Source organism: Panthera leo, chromosome E3 (genome assembly GCF_018350215.1).
Source record: "Panthera leo isolate Ple1 chromosome E3, P.leo_Ple1_pat1.1, whole genome shotgun sequence".
Classification (NCBI taxonomy): domain Eukaryota; kingdom Metazoa; phylum Chordata; class Mammalia; order Carnivora; family Felidae; genus Panthera; species Panthera leo.
In genome coordinates, this window is record NC_056694.1 from 37,508,680 (window position 1) to 37,526,713 (window position 18,034).

An 18,034-nucleotide genomic window follows, 5' to 3' on the forward strand; every position below is an offset into this window, starting at 1 on the left:
AACTCAGACTGCCGTCACCCTCCTCCCCGCAACTCTGCTGTCCTCATCATTCAGAAGGTGGGAAACGGTGATGCCCCCACGGCTACAGGTATGTGAGCCACAGTGGCCAAAGGCCCCAGAATAAGCAACCAGTGAACAGGTTAATGATTCACAACAACAAAAATAAAACAACAAAACGCAAACATGCCAGATCACCCTCTACCACCAGGAACTCCGGTCTTATCTCTATTTTAAATTTGGATAAAAGGACTCCTTCAGGAATAAGGTTCACTGGCAGGGACATCAAAGGCTATAAGCACTAAATTTAAAATTCTGAACCAAATGTCAGGAATAAACTACACACATAGATGACAAAGTCTATATACACACTGTTTTTCTAACCTAGGACAGGAGGAGGGATGTGTCCTTACGGATGTCGCGGACATTCAGATGCCTTCTGGTCTCAGGACAGGATACAAACAAAGGCACTGTGCTTCTAAAGCTTCTTTAAATACAGCCAGCATCTACACCTTCAGAAGGTGACCACACCCAGAGGGGCTGCTCAGCCAACACAGAGGTCCAGCCTGAGGCCACAGGTCTCTTCTCTCCTGGGGAAGAGCTTGTACTCCCATCTCTCAGAGTATCTCCCAGCGACATGAGAAAAATGAATTCAAATAAACTCAATCAACATTTCCTGTGAACCAGCCCTGTGCCAGGCGCCATGGAAAGTGTTGGGGGATTCAAAGAAGAAACACGCCAACTTATTAGGCAGGGATTCCAAGTTAGAGCTGCCTGATAGCTGTTTATACTGTGATCCCAGGGGAAGAGTAACAATCATCCCAGGAATATGGGCCAAAATGTTTTTTCCATCGGCACAAGCTTCTCTTAAGAGAAGGGTTCAGGGGCGCCTGGGTGGCTCAGTCGGTTAAGCGCCGACTTCAGTTCAGGTCACGATCTTGCGGTCTGTGAGTTCGAGCCCCGCATCGGGCTCTGGGCTGATGGCTCAGAGCCTGGAGCCTGCTTCTGGTTCTGTGTCTCCCTCTCTGCCCCTCCCCTGTTCATGCTCTGTCTCTCTCTGTCTCAAAAATAAATAAACGTTAAAAAAAAAATTTTTTTTTAAAAAGAGAAGGGTTCAGTATGTATCTGGGGCTCAGTGCTTGCTGTCTTCTCCCGTTATCTATAAGCTGGATGACGGCACGGACTCTGTCTCTCTCTGTGTCATCTCTTAGCACGTAACAAATGCTAAAGGAACTTATGTTTGAAGAAACAGAGACCGAGAGGACTCCAGGACCTGACTTCTGGGGACCGGGGCCGCCCTGCAGGTGGAGGTGCAGGTCTATACACACAGCCTGACTCCCTGAGCCGACTACACACACAGGCTGAGCCAGCAAAGTACCTCTCGTTCTACTAAAATTTTGTCTTTTCCTTCATCTTCCTCCTGCCAGCACCCTGTGTGAAGGTCAACGCTGCCAACTCTGTCGGAGAGGAGAAACGGCAGGTGGGATTCCCAGACAGTGAGCTCTGGAACTGCTTTCTACAACTCCAGGTAAATGTATGTGTACTGTCACCAAGAGTTAACGAGGACCCAGAAGCACAAACCCTGAGCCACACTGTCTCTAACTCAGTCTCTCAATAATAGACTTTGCCGACTCCCTGTGTCTTCTATGCTCCGCCCTGAGTACTGAGAGTCCCTGAGTGCACGGTGTCTTTCTGGACTTTCTGATTCACAGAATGGGGAAGAAGCAAGGGTCAGCTGTTAAGGTTTTCACCAGCTGTACTAGGGACCAAAAATAGGCAAGGGATATTAAATCCCCCAAACCTTTTGGGTCGGTTTCCTATGTAATTATATCTACTCCAAATGCCCTTCAGGTGCCCTTTTCCCTAATGAAAGTATAGACGCCCAGAAATCAGTTTGTACCTGACAGCTCCTGTCAGGTTCTGAGGGCTCCCTGACTCACGTGTATTTGGAGGCTACTAAAAAAGTGATCTGAGGGGCTCCTGGGTGGCTCAGTCGGTGAGCGTCCGACTTCGGCTCAGGTCGTGATCTCATGGTCCGTGAGTTCGAGCCCCATATCGGGCTCTGTGCTGACCGCTCAGAGCCTGGAGCCTGCTGTCTCCCTCTCTGTCTGCCCCTCCCCTGCTCATGGTCTGTCTCTGTCTCAAAAAAAAAAAAAAAAAAGTGATCTGAGTAACACTTTATTCCACGAAGCAATGATACCTGAACATAACTGTTTCTTTTTTTTTTATTTAAAAAAATTTTTTTTTAACGTTTATTTATTTTTGAGACAGAGAGAGACAGAGCATGAACGGGGGAGGGTCAGAGAGAGAGGGAGACACAGAATGTGAAACAGGCTCCAGGCTCCGAGCTGTCAGCACAGAGCCTGACGCGGGGCTCGAACTCACGGACTGCGAGATCATGACCTGAGCCGAAGTCGGCCGCTTAACCGACTGAGCCACCCAGGCGCCCCTGAACATAACTGTTTCTAACATAACTTCAGTTTAGGTTTTGTTAAATGTTTGAAATAAGAGATTCAGACTCTACTTAAATAAATATGACCCACTGTTAGTGAGGTTGTCAGGAAATGAGAATTATAAGTACTGTCGTATTTTCACATGCAGATTGCAAAATAACTGTCTTCACAGTATAATGAAATTTAACCATGTCTGGGCAGCATTCTTTGAAGCCAATTCTAAGATTCTTAAATGCTATTTAAAAAATTATGTCCAGGGCCCCTGGGTGGCTCAGTGGGTTAAGCGTCTGACTTCGGCTCAGGTCATGATCTTGCAGTTTGTGAGTTCGAGATCTTGCAGTTTGTGAGTTGGGCTCTGTGCTGACAGCTTAAAGCCTAGAGCCTGCTTCAGATTCTGTGTCTCCTCCTCTCTCTGCTCCTCCCCCACCTACACTCGGCCTCTCTCTCTCTCTCTCTCTCATAAATAAACATTAAAAAAAAATTACATCTGGGAGCCAAATTTCCCACGAGAACACAGCTCTGAAATGACAATGAAAGTGAGTAGGGAAAAAATAATTTGGCGTACTATGTCACTTTACAACAACTTTTCAGAAATGCGCTCAATTCATGCATCAGAGTTAAACTATGCTCAACAAAATTATGTCAATAAAAATTTAAAAGGAAGAAGTGACAAAGTGTCTGGCACACCAGAGGTTCCCAATAAATCCAGGCTGAGTGAGGGCGGGGAACTAGCTATGAGGACAAGGAACCACAGAAGTCACGAGGGTTCAAAGGATACTCATAAGCTGACTGTATGATCAACTCTCAAGTTAAACTACCAGAAAAGAGATTAACAAAAACACCAATGTTCTAATCTAGTGAACAAGGCCCGCGTCACGACTCACAGGGCCGACCTCAAGTTCTCCTGTGGTTGGGAGAGGAGGAAAATCTCCCCTGCCAGGTGACTGGGAACATTTGCAATTCAGGAAGCACAACTACAATTACGTGGAACGGCTATTTCCACTTTTCAGTACAAGGGCTGTAACAAGAGTGTAAGAAATCCAGGTACCAAACCTTTCCATGTTTGGTCAGGCTCCCGACAGGCCTTGTGGTGGCTGCTTTGTCACAGACGACCTGGCCCCCTGGACTCCACAGAAGCCCAGCAAGTCCACGCAAAGGCAGTTGCTGCTGGGACCTCCAGCCCTAGGCTCCAAGACCAGCCCTCCCTTCCTGGAAACCCACCCCTGGATGCCATCACCTGCTCTGAGTGACCACACACTCCCTAGTGCCGTTCAGGCTCTGAGGACAAGGGAGGGGCATCCAGGACCCACACAAGCAGAATGATGTAAGGGGGGAACACCTGTGCATCTGAGGCCAGTTCACCACGCAGCTCGCCCCATCCCGGGCCGAGTCCCCACCAACGGAGGACCAGCATCTCCTCCGCAGGGCCCCCACCTCCCACGGGAAGAGGCGCTGCAGCAGAGGCGGCCATCACCACAGCCTGTGCCTGCCAGCATTTTGGTATCAAATAGCTAGTATTTAAAAACACTCTATAGATACAGCCTGATATCCAAGCTCAGGGTAAACGTAGCATTTGTTCGCTGCCGGACGAACTCAAAGTTAGACGTGCTGTGCACAGGCAGGTTTGCGCTCAGTCGACTGGCTTTTTTATGGCTTTGGTAGCTGTCACTTACAAGACACTCTGAAATCTTGGGGAGGCGTTCTGGGTCAGGATTGCATAAAGTCTTCCCATCTGTCTCCTCCTTAAGCTGTTACAAGGAATCTCACGTGGGGATGTGCCCAAGGTCACAGGGCGAGCGGCAGAACCACGGATAGAACTCAGAACAGCTCTCGCAGACACATGGCTGCCCTCCGGCAGGAGGCGAGCTGACACTCTCTGACCTCTGCACACACAGGGCAAGTTAGAGTGGCCGGCAGGAGGCTGTTCCTGGCTCCCAGTGCCCCTCTGTCATGCTCCCCGCAAGGGCAGACCCCAACGTGTTTCTGAACCATGCACCCTCCAAGGACTGAGAGGCCTTCCACGTGTTGCCACCTTACCCGTGCTTGTATTGGTGACACCATTCACCGTCCCCTCCACGTCGGTCTCATCCTCGGCGTAGCTCAGGATCAGGCTCTGCTGACGGCTTGTGAGTCTCCTGTGGAGCAAACAAATTGAGTGTTTCCTCTGGGCAGCCCTTTAAATGATGGGCTGGGCCGGTTTCCACGTAAGCATGTGGAAAATGTGGGGACACAATAAGACAGAGGCACACACCCCGAACCTAAGAGCCACCCCCTCAAAGCTTCAATAAAGAAAACCTGAATTACACTGATCATGGTGAGCACTGCATAACATATCAAACTGTTGAATCTTTATGTTGCACACCTGAAACTAATATAACACTGTAAGTCGATTATACTTTGATAATAAAAATGTTTAATTCTTTGTTTATTTAGTTTGAGAGAGAGCACACATGTGCATGCATGTACAAAAGGACATAGAGAGAGGGAAAGAGAGAGCCCCGACGAGGACCTTGATCTCATGAACTGTGAGATCATGACGTGAGTCAAAATCAAGAGTTGGATGGTTAACCGACTGAGCTACCCAAGCACTGTGATTAAAAAAAAAAAAAAAAAAAAAAAAAAAATCTCCTAAAATACCTTAAGTTGAGGGGGGAGGGGCTCTTATAAGTGTCGTATGTAGAAAGTTAACTAATTAAAAGGAGCACCAGGGGGCACCTAGGTGGTTCAGTAGATTAAGCATCTGACTTCCGTTCAGGTCATAATCTCATGGTTCATGGGTTCGAGCCCCACGTTGGGCTCTCTGCTGTCTACGCAAGCCCACTTCAGATCCTCTGTCCCCTTCTCTCTGCCACTCCCCTGCTCATTCTCTCTCTCTCTCTCTCTCTCAAAATAAAAAAAAACTTTTAACTAAAAAAAAAGTAGTTCGCTCACCCTCCCCAATACGGTGAGCCATGCCTATCCTGGATGCCACAGCACTCGACTCAAACCTTTCTCCCAAAGAACGGAGACGTCATGTGCTATGATCCAGTTACAGATTCGTGTCTCCCACGAGACCCCCAGTGCCCTGAGAGCAGTAATGATAAAACCAACAACAGCAGCTATTGCTAAGTGTTCCTTATGTATTATTCAGTTTTCCAGCAACTAATGAGGGTGGCCTTATTATGCCCACTTTGCAGATGGAGAACCTGGGAAGGACACATCTGACTGTAAGGTAGAAATAACTGGCACAAGCCTCAGTGCTTACGGCAGCGGACCCACAACGGGCCGGGCGGTCTGGCTCGGCATAAGGCCTGGCAGGTAAAAAGCCCTCAAAACCGGGTCCTGCTAGGTGGGGAAAATGCAGAGATTGGGTGGACCTCACCATGGTTACGTGGGCACGCACTTTGGAACTCTTATCTTGATGTGAATGTAGTGATCTCCATAGCCGTAGCTGTTAATCCGGGGGATACCTTTCCCACTCATCCGAATCTTCTGGTCTGTCTGAATCCCAGGGGGAATCTATAAAGAAAAGAAATCTGTGGTTTTCCTTGGTCTACAGTTGCTCAAATGGAAACATTTCACTACACTAAGACTCACTCCTTGGAAAGAACTCCCATTCAGGTTTCCAGACATCCACATGGAAGCTGGCTAAACCGGGGTCCACCTGGAGCAGAGCCCAAAACAAGCATGTGGGGGCAGGCAGTTCGGGAAGCTGAGCCCACAGCAGGAGTGAGGGAGCACAGAGAGTGTGACCTGGGAGGGGGCAAAGCCAACACAGGGGCACAGTGCTGGGGCTGCTCCCTGGTGCCAGCAGAGGTGTGGATGTGACCCAGGACCTGCCTTCACTGGTGATTCCTTCATCAGGGTCTACAGTCTGTGATTCACACCCAAGGAATGGCCTAACATTCCTCTACTTCCCCCAGACCCCATCACTGAGTCTCCAACAGGCTGCTCGGCCACAGGTTCTAGCCACTTCTCAGCCGGTTCACAGAGGGGAAAAAAAAATAGCAACAAAGGACAAGAGTGGCAAACACGTTCTCGGCCTCTTACCGTCACGTTAATCGTCTCGTACAGGCCTTGCGCTCTGGCTGTCCCCCCAAGAAGAGCCTGAGCTATGGAAATAAAGAGGTCGGAGTGGATGTCTGCACCGTCCCTCCGGAACACGGGGCTTTTCTGAACCTACGGTCCAAGCAGGAGAGATGTGGTTATGCGTGCAGAAGTCCTTCTCGAGACTGGACAACAGCCCATCTCAGCAGCCTGGGCACAGGGTCCGGCATGCGATACGCTGCTTCTTTGCTGAAGAGCACAGCATCAAGGGAGAGGATGTACTTTTGCCAAAGCAGAACATGACCCCAGGCTCCGGGAGTTACAGGTCAGATTCATTTCTACATAGCGACACAAGAGTGTCGGTGTCAGATCAAGCCATCCCAATGGGCAAATAAAAAAAGTAAAATTGGCTTATTAAACATAAAAAAAAAAAAAAAAGCTTACTCTATTGGCAGGTATAAGGAAACAGAGATTAGTACATCTACAAAGGCACAGTTTATTTTCCAAACAGTCATCTGGTACAAACCACCTTCAAGACAGACAGACAGCAGTGGAATGATTCTGATGCACAAGCACTACTTTTGGGGCCTCAAAGACACTTCTTGCCTTGCAGTGATTTCCCCTCTCTCTGTTCTTGTCTATTATCAGGTGGGAGCAGGGTCTGAAACTCCCACCAAGCCCACTGGAGAGCCTGGCTGACAGCTGGCTGCCTTTGTCTTTGATTCCTCGTCTAGCACTTCACGCTTTACAGTATTTTTATCTGTGTTTTAAATTACAAAATATCTCACACACGCATGAACAGGAAAAGTAGGGGCGCCTAGATGGCTCAGTAGGTTAAGCGTCAGACTTTAGCTCAGGTCATGATCTTGCAGTTCGTGGGTTCGAGACCCGTGTCGGGCTCTGTGCTGACAGCTCAGAGCCTGGAACCTGCCTGGGATTCTGTCTCACGATGGACACATCCTCTCTCTGCCCCTCCCCCACTGGTATTCTGTCTCTCTCTCAAAAATAAATAAAACACTAAGAAAAAATTTTTTAACAGGCAAAGTAAATTACATCACACACGCAGAACGCCCACAACCCAGTGGAGGTAATAAAACATCGCGATGCAGTGAAGCCCCTGGCTCCTCCCCCTCCAGAGTGGCCCTACGCTGACTGTAGCAGTTCTCATTCCCACATATGTACGTGTCCCCAAATAACATGTAGCACCCTGTCACGTGCTTTAAAAGTGTTTACAGACAGTCTCCCTCCCTGCATCCACTCGCAATCTGCTTTCTTTCCCTCAAAGTAACTGAGAAGTCTCAGTTGTGCTGAACGTATGGCTCTGGTTTCTTCCCGTGGCTGCTCTGAGGCACTCTGGCCACAGCACGGTTCTCTCATTCACTCTCTTATCCGAGGGCAGCAGACTGTCGTCAGTGTCTTGCTATTATGAGTGAGGGTGTCTTGCACACAGCCTGTGCCTTCCCCTGCTGCGCTCACATGGCTTTCCTGGGGCACCCGGCAGAAATGTGGGGACAAGAACTGTATCTCCTTTACCATCTCCTGTCTCAGAAACCAGGTCTGTCTCTGCACACAGTAGGTAAAACTGCACCTTTGGCTCTTACCACCCCCACGAACAATTTGATACATAAATTTAAAATCACAAGGAGGGGGGTCTGGGTGGCTCAGTCAGTTGAGCATCCAACTCTTGGTTTCGGCTCAGGTCATGATCTCATGGCTTCGTGGGATCAAGCCCCACATCAGGCGCCCTGTGCTGGCAGTGCAAAGCCTGCTTGGGATTCTCTCTCCCTGTCTCTCTGCCCCTCTCCCACTTGTGTGGTCTCTGTTTCTCTCAAAATAAGTAAATTTTTAAAAAAATTACAGAGATGCATTCTATATTTTTATGTGTCCTATGTTTTCCAACTTATAAAAATCTTGAGGAAACTGTTCTGTCCAAACGTAGCACAAAGGCTTGACGTGATACATGTTTCATAACCCCACCGAGGTGGCCACTGTTTCCCTTGGACACGCCCCCATGAGCGCCCACCTCCCTGCAAGAGGGCAAGGGCCCGAGAAGCTGTGCGAGCAGAGCACCCACCCTGAATGTGATGAAAATTTCTCTTTTTCCGACAGGCATCCGCACCGTCTGGCCATCCTCGACTCCTGTAAGAACAAAAGTTCAAAAGGGAACATTTATTTGGGGACCTCCCATGGAGTTTCCTGCCCTAAATCCATTTACAAACCACTGACTTCCTTACCCGTTCCTATTAATGAGGAACAACACAATTATCCACAGTACATCCAATGGGTGCAACTTCTCAAAGGAGCAAGTACAGCAAGTGATCCCCAAACAAGAGCGCCTTCTATTCGTTTATCCAAGCTCCCTGGACACCTGCTCCTACCAGGTCCATGTAGCATGTCGGTGAGTTTAGAATTTAGTAGGGGAGACAGCTATCACCCAAATAACAACACTAACAAGTGCATCATTACAAACAGAAACGTGTTCGTAGAAGCAAGGACAAAGGACATCTAGGAACAGGGAGAGTTCCAGAAGCTGCTCTAGAGAGGCAACACTCAAGCTAGCAGCTCTGGGAGAAGAGTTAACCCGCTGAGAAAAGAAGGTGGAAAGTGAGCTTCAGACACAGGGAGTGACATATGACAAGGCTCTGTCTAGAGGCATTATGGCCCATTCGAAGAGCTGCATGAAGGCAGCTGCAGGAAGGCCGCAGGGCAGGCAACAAGAGGAGAGGCTGCAGAGGCCAGAAGGGGCTGAGACAGGTGGCATTTCTCACCCCAGGAGTCACTGCACAGGCTTTAGGACAAGTGACACGATCAGACTGCCCTGCAGAAAGTCCATCCTGGGAACAAGACCCAGCTGGCGAGAGCAGTCACAGGCGGCCCCTGGGGGCTAGGAGGAAGGGGTAGTGGTGCAGACAGGGCTGGCCACAGTGACAATGCTGGCCTCGTTGAACGAAGGTGGAGGAGCTCCACAGGGGAGCAGAGCGGGCGTGTCAGGTACCTTCTGCCCACGCGGCATGCAAGGGTAGATTTTAAGGACAACTAGTACAGAGAGGAAAACGCAAGGAGATTCCAGTTCCCCCTCCAATCCGGGGCTCCAGATCCTTCACTACAGCTTTTACAACAGCCCAATCACAGGGAAACAAAGGTCCCAGCTGTCCCAGCCCCGGTACGTGGAGGAGCCCAGGACCCACCGGCAGGCACAGGGATCACCACTTTCTTCTTCTGCTTGGCCTGTCCAGCTCCTCTGCATATCACGCAGGGAGTCGTGATGATGGAGCCTCGGCCACCACACCTCCGACACGTGGAGCGCATCACAAAGGGGCCTGTATTTATGGTTTCCTGATAAAGAGACGAAAAAGATGGAACCCTTAGGTACACAGGTAAACTCTAATGGCCAAGCCTCTGGGAACACAATGCACGGCAGAGAAATGTTTCATCAAAGACTCGTGTTCTGTGTGAACACGCACTAAAACATACTGCCTAAGAACACAGGGACCCAGACCTTTCTCCCAAAGGATGCAGACGTCATGCAAGATGATGCAGTCACAGACGTGTGGAAAACACTCTGGCAGCTATGAGAACTGAGTGTGCATCTGTGGGGCTGTGCCCTACAGACCACACTCGTGCAACAGCGTACGTCCCTTGCAGCCTGGGTGGCCACCAGGAGTGAGCTGCCTGAAAAATCATGGTGTAACCACGTTAACAGAACACTGCACATGGGTGAGAAATGCTTTCTGAGATCACTGAGTTGTAAAAACCGAAGCAAACGGTGCAGCACCATGTACAGAGTGCTACCTTGGGTCACTGGAACCTCCATACAGATGGCTTGAAATGTGCGTGTCCGTCTAAAGCAGGATACACAAGAAGGTCACTAGAGCTGTGCCTCTAAGGAGGATGCCTGGAACAATTAGGGGGTGGGGCTTGGGGAGGAACACTTAACTTTTCACTGTACTTTCGTTTTTCCTTCAGAATTCTGTACCGTGTGCAAATATAAACACGTACATTTTTAAACATGATAAATTTTAAATTAGAGACATTTTAAATGTAAGAATTATTTGTCCCAGCAATTCCACCTTTGGAGGTCTGTGTCACAGAAAGTAGAGGCATCAGATGGAAGGCCATATGTGTAGAGGGTTTTCCTGTAGCACTGAAACCTAAGTATTAAGTTGGAAAATGAGATCTGCATGTATCGGCCTGGAGGAATGGGCATGATCCATCAAAGACCAAAGCAAGTTGCACAACAAAGAGTATGTGTAATATACTCTCATTAGAAAGTTTTTGCTTTAAAAAGAAATTTTTTTGTATGGAGACAGAGACTGAGTTGTGGAAAGAACACCTCAAGTTACGAACTTGGGAGTCCAGGCAAGGGGCGATTACTGACATTTTCTTTATGTATTCCTCCGACTGTTGTGTCAGAACAAGTACTTTTCGATAATTTACAAAACAGGCAGGGGGACGCCTAGGTGGCTCAGTCAAGTGAATATCTGACTTGATTTTGGCTCAGGTCATGATCCCAGGGTCGTCCTATGGAGCCCTTGTTGGGCTCTGTGCTGAGTATGGAGCCTGCTTGGGATTGTCTCTCTCCCTCTGTCCATCTGCCCACTCATGCACGCACTCTCCCGCCCTCTCTCCCCCTTTCCCGCTTTCTAAAAAAAAACAAAACAAAATGAACAGTGTAAAGAAGTTAGGTTAAACAAAAGAAGTAACCACTTTCTAACCAGTGAGGAGCTGGGGGTAGTAGCCACAGACCACAAGGCCCCACCAGCTGTGGGAGGGGCTGGGGGCCAAGAGGCCCCTGAAGGATGGGGGTGCGCAGGGAGGATGGGGGAGAGGACACTCGGGGGCTGGGGGCAGAACGAGCAGCACCACGCCAGCAACAGGGGCTGCCTGCCTCCTTGCTCCTGGGGCACCAGTGGTGGGGGCCGGGGGAAGATAGGGAGGACCCAGCCCCCCTTTCTTCCCACATGGCCCTCAGGTACAGTGAGAACAGGGCAGTAGTGGCCTCAGGGACCAGACTAGCTGCTCTGGGTGGCCAGGTTTCTCTTTTGTTTTCTCAGCAATCGCTGTTGTAATCAGAGGGGCATTACTCTCTTTAAAAGGTAACTGCTCAGCTCCCAGAGGTTTCAGGAATGGTTACAGAGAGGCAGTACACCCCATTTTTCAGTCTCCTACAATCAACGCGGTGATCTGGAGTTCAGAAGTCAGTATGTGCCTCACCACAACTTCCTCATTAATCTCAAAGGGAAAATTAACAACTTTACAGTGAAGAAACCTGGTGGGCACTATCTTAACTACTCATGATCCAATGTCACGTCATCACTAATGGGACAAACTGACACCTCACGACTCCTGACGTGATCCAGTGTCAAGGGCACTATCCCTCTGTGACGTTTCACCAAAAATGTGTGATCTGAATCTGGTCATGAGAAAATATCAGATGAACCCCAATATAAAGGGCATTCTACAAAACAGCTGGCCTGTAATCCTAAAAAATGTCAAGGTCATAAAGAAAAAGAAAGGCCGAGAAACCGTTCCCAGATTAAAGGAGACAAAAGATATGACAACCAAACACTATGCAAAATCCCAGCATGGATCCTGGATCAGGAAAAAAAGGACATTGTAAGGACAAGTGAACACATGAGAATGAGTACAGAAAATGGTATTGTAGCAACGTTAAATTTCCTGATAGTGACAACTGTGTTGTGGTTGCATAAAAGAACATTCTTGTTCCTTGAAAATACACAACAGATATGACAGTGCAAATGGGACAGAATGTTAACAACTGGTGAATCTGGGTAAGGAATAAGGGAGTGGCTCTTTATACTGTTCTGTATGTTTGTATTATATAAAAAACTTACCAAAAGAAAAAAATGATTACACTTCAAGCAAAATTTAAACCCCCCGCCCCCCAGCAACGGTTTCAAATTACCAAAATTTTCAGGGAAGTGTATTTTCAGGGAAGACAGCACAGGATCACTGACCAAGACAGAGTACTCTTGGGAAAAGAAAGATCTAGATAAAACAGTCCCACCTCGTCACAGACACTCAAAAGCACCAAGCACTGCCAGATAACTCTCCAAGGCTATCCACAGGAGTGTAGAAAAAGGGCCGGCAAGGGGTGTGGGGGGCCCAGAGGCGGGGGATCCCAGGCGGGGGGGGTGGGGGGCTCTGCCACACTCTCACCATGCCGGAGCCGCCGCAGTAATGGCAGTTCTGCATCTTGGTGCCAGGCTCGTTCCCCTTGCCGTCACACCGCTCGCAGGTGTCAGTGATGTTCACGGTGAACTCCTTGTTGACCCCCTTGGCAGCCTGATTAAACGTCAGCTCCATGATGTACTAAAGAAGTCAGAGGGCAGCCTGTCATCTTTGGTTAATTACCAAAGTGATCCTCCACTTTGAAAGTAAAGGAGGGCAATGGTCAGCGGTTTTCATTCACGTTACCTCTTCTTTTAAAGTGGGCTTTATTCTTTAAGACGGTTTTACACGTTTATAAAATTGAGAGGGAGGTATCAGGATCGCCCCCTGCCCCCACACATGCACAGCCCCCACCAGGGTCAGCATCTGTCACCGGGACGTCCATTTTTTATCAAGGATGAACCCACATGGACACATCAGAGTCCCCCAAAGCTCGTCTTTCACTTCAGGGTCCACCCTTGGTGGTGTATTTCCTAAGGGCCTGAACAAATGTATGACACGGGTCTGTTGTTACAAAATCACAGAGGACTTTCACTAAATGTGAAATTTCACCAAAAATCTTCCATGCCCCACCTGTTCATCTCTTCACCCAGCTACTTATTTTTTAACTCACCTGTCCTCTGCCAAGTAGGAATGGATGGGACTCGACTGACTCTGCCCTACATCTCAGGATTTTCAAGAGGGAATGCTTGTTTTAAGTGAAAATGTACTTTTCAACAAACTGTTCACAGATAATATTTGTACATGGTCCTTATAGACAGCTCGAATGATCCCCAAACATAATTTAAGTCATAAAACATGCTCCCTCTCTCAGCTCTGATAATGTCTTATTAGGACATAAATATGCAAGAGGTAGAATTGGTGTTGTGTCTCCGTTCTGGTACCGAGCTCTTCTACAATAATGCAGCAAGCTCCAGACAAAACGCACCCGAATCATGGACCCTCAAAGCCTTCGCCTCAGGCTGCCTGATTAAGCAATTGTACAGCTAAAAAGGATTACCTACATGGTAATCCTACATGGATTACCTACATGGTTTTTCTTAAATATGGGAATTATTTCCTACCAAAATGGCTGCCTCCAGATCATTCCATCGAAGCTGCTTTGGGTTTTTTTGTTTTTGTTTTTTCTGTTGTTGTTGTTTTTTTTTTTTTTTTTTTTTTTTTTTTTTTTTAGGAAAAGAAACATAAAATGTTTGCCTCACAATGAGCGGCTAAAATGTGAATGATTCTTTAAAACAAGGAGCCTACCTCCTGAGGCTGACTGAATACACTCTGGAAATCCCCAAAAGAAGAGGATGAGAATTCCCCGAAGATCTTCCTGAAGAGCTCCTCGGGGTCGACAGTGGGGCCCCCTTTCCAGTAGCTCTGTCCGGAGGCGCCGGCGTCCGAGCCCGCAGAGCCGTAGGTGTCATACTGTCTCCTCTTCACTTCGTCACTCAGCACCTACAGGAAAAGGCCCGGCGGTCAGGCGCCACCAGGTCTCCAGAGGCCCAGGACACGGCACAAGTTCACACCGTGTGTACAGGTAAGGGTGCTGGATCAGCATTAAATTTCCTGCTTTTGACAAGCGTACTGTGGTTAACGTAAAAGAATGTTCTTGGTCTTAGAAAATTCACACTCGAGTACTGAAGAATAAAGAGATACGGCGTCTGTGACGTACTTTCAGATGGCTGGGGGATGTGCACACTCATACAGCAGGTACACGATACTCTACGTATCCTGAGTCCCTACAGACCCTCTAAGTCTGGGAAGGTCGCTCTGGAACGGCTCAGCAGCCCGCCACAGTGTGCGCTTCATCCCTCTGACTACATTTCAAGTTCCTCACGGGCGGCCTCCTACTTTTACAATACGCACCATCCCACTAGACAGAGATGCCCTAAGGAGGGGGGTCAACAAATAAGTGTGGAATTAATTAATCCAACCAGGAGCTCCCAGACCTGGCTATAAATCAGATGACCTGGGAGCTCTGTTAATACAGATTATCAGACCATTTCCTACTGAGATTCCAAGTGAGATCTAGCAGGAGACCTGGGAATCTTTTCTTCAAGGAGGTAATCTGGTATGGGACAGTCTTCACAATGGACCTTATGACATGTCAGGTCACCCTGGGCAGCACACGCTGATGTACCCACACAGCTGAATGACAGTGACTGCACACACAGGTAGGTCGCATTACCTCATAGGCTTCTGCCAGCTGGGAGAACTTCTCCTTGGCTTTGGGATCATCCTTGTTTGTGTCTGGGTGGTATTTCTTGGCCAGCTAAGGGAGAAAACCATAAATTACAATGGACACATGATGATTACTAACACTGGACCTCAAATAACAGTCACAATCTCACCTCCCTTACAGCATTAGTCTGTTTTGAGATTTTGCGACCAACAGCAATTTTTTTTTAATGTATGTTTGTTTGTTTGTTTATTTTTTGAGAGACAGAAAAAGACAGAGTGCAAGGGTGGGGTGGGGAAGGGCAGAGAGAGAGGGAGACACAGAATCTGAAGCAGGCTCGAGGCTCTGAGCTGTCAGCACAGAGCCTGATGTGGGGCTTGAACTCACGAACTGTGAGATCATGACCTGAGCCAAAGTCAGACGCTTAACCGACTGAGCCACCCAGGAGCCCCATCAACCAACAGCAATTCTTAAAACAAGGCCTAAGACTTTAAAATAAACCATCTCTTGCAGCCACTGGGTTACTCAGTCAGTTAAGTGTCTGACCAACTCTTGGTTTCGGCTCAGGTCATGATCTCACACTCTGTGAGATCGAGTCCTGCATCGGGCTCTGCGTTGGCAGCATGGAACGTGCTTGGGATCCTCTCTCCTCTCTCTCTGTCCCTCCCCCCAACCACATTCGCTCATGCTCGCTCCCTTTCAAAATAAATAAATAAATATTTTTAAAATGTCTTTAAAAAATAAATAAAAGTAAAATAAAATAAACCATCTCTTCAAATCTGACACATATACACATTTTTTAACCACAACAAATCTCTGCCAAAAAGAACAAATGCTTTAGAACTTGGGCACCTTTGTGAAAGCAGTGGAAAACAGTGTGTCTGATATACCATCAACTATGTAAAAAGAGAAGAAAATAACTGGATACGTAGATGTATCTGCTGTACAAGTTATTTTGGAAAACATATAGCAAGCTAGTAACATTGGTTGCAAAAGGAGGGATGTAAGAGAACAGGAGGGAGACTTTCTACCGAATATACTCTTTTGTATTTGCTTAATTCTGAACAAAGGAAACGTATTGCCTCTTCAAAACACAAGTTTAAATATTAAAAAAGAGTAAAATCTCAATAGGCTGTCCGCAGCTGAGCCGAGCCGCTCTAAAACTACGGTTACCCTCCAGGCACTCTGAGCAGTGCTGTGCTTTGCAGGTGGCTCACTGTTGGCTCACTGTTTGCTGCGGCTGCTGACCCCTTCCAAGTCTGGGTCACTACAGGTCCCTCACGTGAGGGAAGAAGGCACACGGAATCCAACCGCGGACCGGAGAAGTCATGTGGCTCGGACGCCACGCCACCAGCAGCTGGCTGCGGTTAGGGTGCAGGAAGTTAAGTGCACAGCCTCCGGGTCAGAGCTTCCGGATCCACTGTCTGTAGCCCTGAGACCCCAGACAGAATGTCACTAAGCACAACTTCCTCGTCTGTCAAATGACGATAACGGTACCTACTCCACAGGGTTGTGGCAGGGATGAGATGAAACACCACATATTCTAAAATGAACACAGGGCACGGCCCACGGCGACATCAGCCATTATTAGGACACAGAAGGGAGCAGAGGATGTAGTCAGGAGGTGGGGGCATCTGGCAGGAATTTCAAATTTTCAACGACAAGCCAAAAAATCACTGATACTGAGTAACAGTATGCCCCAAATCACCAGGATGACCACCGGAAAATACAGCACTGAGGCAGAGAGCCTCAGAGCTTGCACACGAGATACCACGTCCATGGCTTAGGTGAAAAGAAAGAAAGGAGATGTCACATGTAAATAGTGCATTTGAGCCAAGACAAGATGAAACGGTGTCATGGCTCATAATGCCAAACGAGGATGCAAAGGAGTTCAAATTCAGAAAAGTACAAGGAGACATCACAGGGCTGTACGGGCCAGGCCGACTCCCAAAGACCCATGCTGGAGAAACAAGTACAATGACCACAACATGAAACAGTCGGATTTTAGACAAACATGATCGCATGAGATTAACATGGCTTGAAAGGGAGTTGAGCATATTTTAACACAATTTTTAAACATCCATCACAATTAAGAAAAAAAAAAAAAGGGAGGGGTGTTAGGACATTACCCACATCTGAGAAACATGATGGGATTCTTTTCTGTGATGGGGAACTCACTTCTACCCAAGGTGGGTTGTATCATGATGGACAGCCTTCACTGTTAGAAAGCTCTTCATCAGAATAAGCCTAACCACCCCTGCTTTTGGTTACATGGGTGACTTTAATCCTCTTCAACAAAACAGCCCAGCAAATAACTGAGGCTGGATATCATGATCCCAGAGAGTCCTTTCTTTATGCTAAGGGCCAGACAAACAGCTCTCAATCTTCCACAGGAGCAAAAGAAGAAATACGCGTCACCAAGCCTGCAAAGAAAGAACTGGTCATGTGCCATGCAACTCTGGTTTCCGGGAGGAATGAGGATGGTGGCAGGTGGCCAGAAACATCCACCCACTCCCCAAAGGCAGGCCGACAGAAGGAAGGCAGCGCCAGCCATCCAGAATGAAAAGAGCCATCAGTGGAAAAGGCAGAGTACGGCTCCACTGGCATCTCTGAGCTCAGTCCTGCTTCCGGAGACGCTGGTCCTCACAGCAGCTCGTGGGAGCACACCAGAGGCTGCGTGCTAAGCCCCGGATCAGGGTCTCAGGGAACAGCCAGGACATCACGGTGGGCCACAAAGGCTGGTCCCAAAAGCCATGGCAAGAAACAATGGTGTACTCATGAGATTAGCTTAAGGAAAAGAGAGGCCTTTTTGCAGTATTTTAGTCTCATGTGTGACACATAGTGACTTACGGGGCCTTGGGCGTAGGTCACAACCTCTCCAAGCCTCTGCCATGAGGATGAAATAACGCAATACACACAAAGCTTTCATCAAGTCCTGACCCCAGAAATTGCGTTGTAAAGACTACTTTAAAAATGTCGTTTTAAATTGCACAGTTTTACCTCACCTTTTTACTTCCACACCTAAAAACTTGAATGGGTCCCCACTCTCTTAAATTAAGTTTCTAGGGGTGCCTGGGTGGCTCAGTCAGCTAAGTGTCCGACTTCAGCTCAGGTCACGATCTCGCAGTTTGTGGGTTCAAGCCCCGCGTCGGGCTCTGTGCTGACAGCTCAGAGCCTGGAGCCTGTTTCGGATTGTGTG

General features: G+C 48.1%; 1 protein-coding gene across 3 annotated transcripts in view; it reads right to left on the reverse strand.

Moving 5' to 3' along the window:
• DNAJA3 (DnaJ heat shock protein family (Hsp40) member A3) overlaps nucleotides 1-18,034 on the reverse strand; it is a 29,370-nt gene that overhangs the window by 4,011 nt on the left and 7,325 nt on the right. For 2 of the 3 annotated variants that reach the window (XM_042922040.1, XM_042922039.1), the window contains exons 3-10: nucleotides 14,845-14,928; nucleotides 13,917-14,111; nucleotides 12,657-12,809; nucleotides 9,665-9,812; nucleotides 8,551-8,615; nucleotides 6,480-6,608; nucleotides 5,833-5,948; nucleotides 4,488-4,585 (exon numbers count right to left, since the gene is read on the reverse strand). In XM_042922040.1, coding sequence (XP_042777974.1) covers nucleotides 4,488-4,585; nucleotides 5,833-5,948; nucleotides 6,480-6,608; nucleotides 8,551-8,615; nucleotides 9,665-9,812; nucleotides 12,657-12,809; nucleotides 13,917-14,111; nucleotides 14,845-14,928 — 988 coding nt within the window. Of the gene's footprint in view, nucleotides 1-4,487; nucleotides 4,586-5,832; nucleotides 5,949-6,479; nucleotides 6,609-8,550; nucleotides 8,616-9,664; nucleotides 9,813-12,656; nucleotides 12,810-13,916; nucleotides 14,112-14,844; nucleotides 14,929-16,336; nucleotides 16,423-18,034 lie in introns of those variants that run through there. The other variant, XM_042922041.1, reaches the window with a different exon arrangement.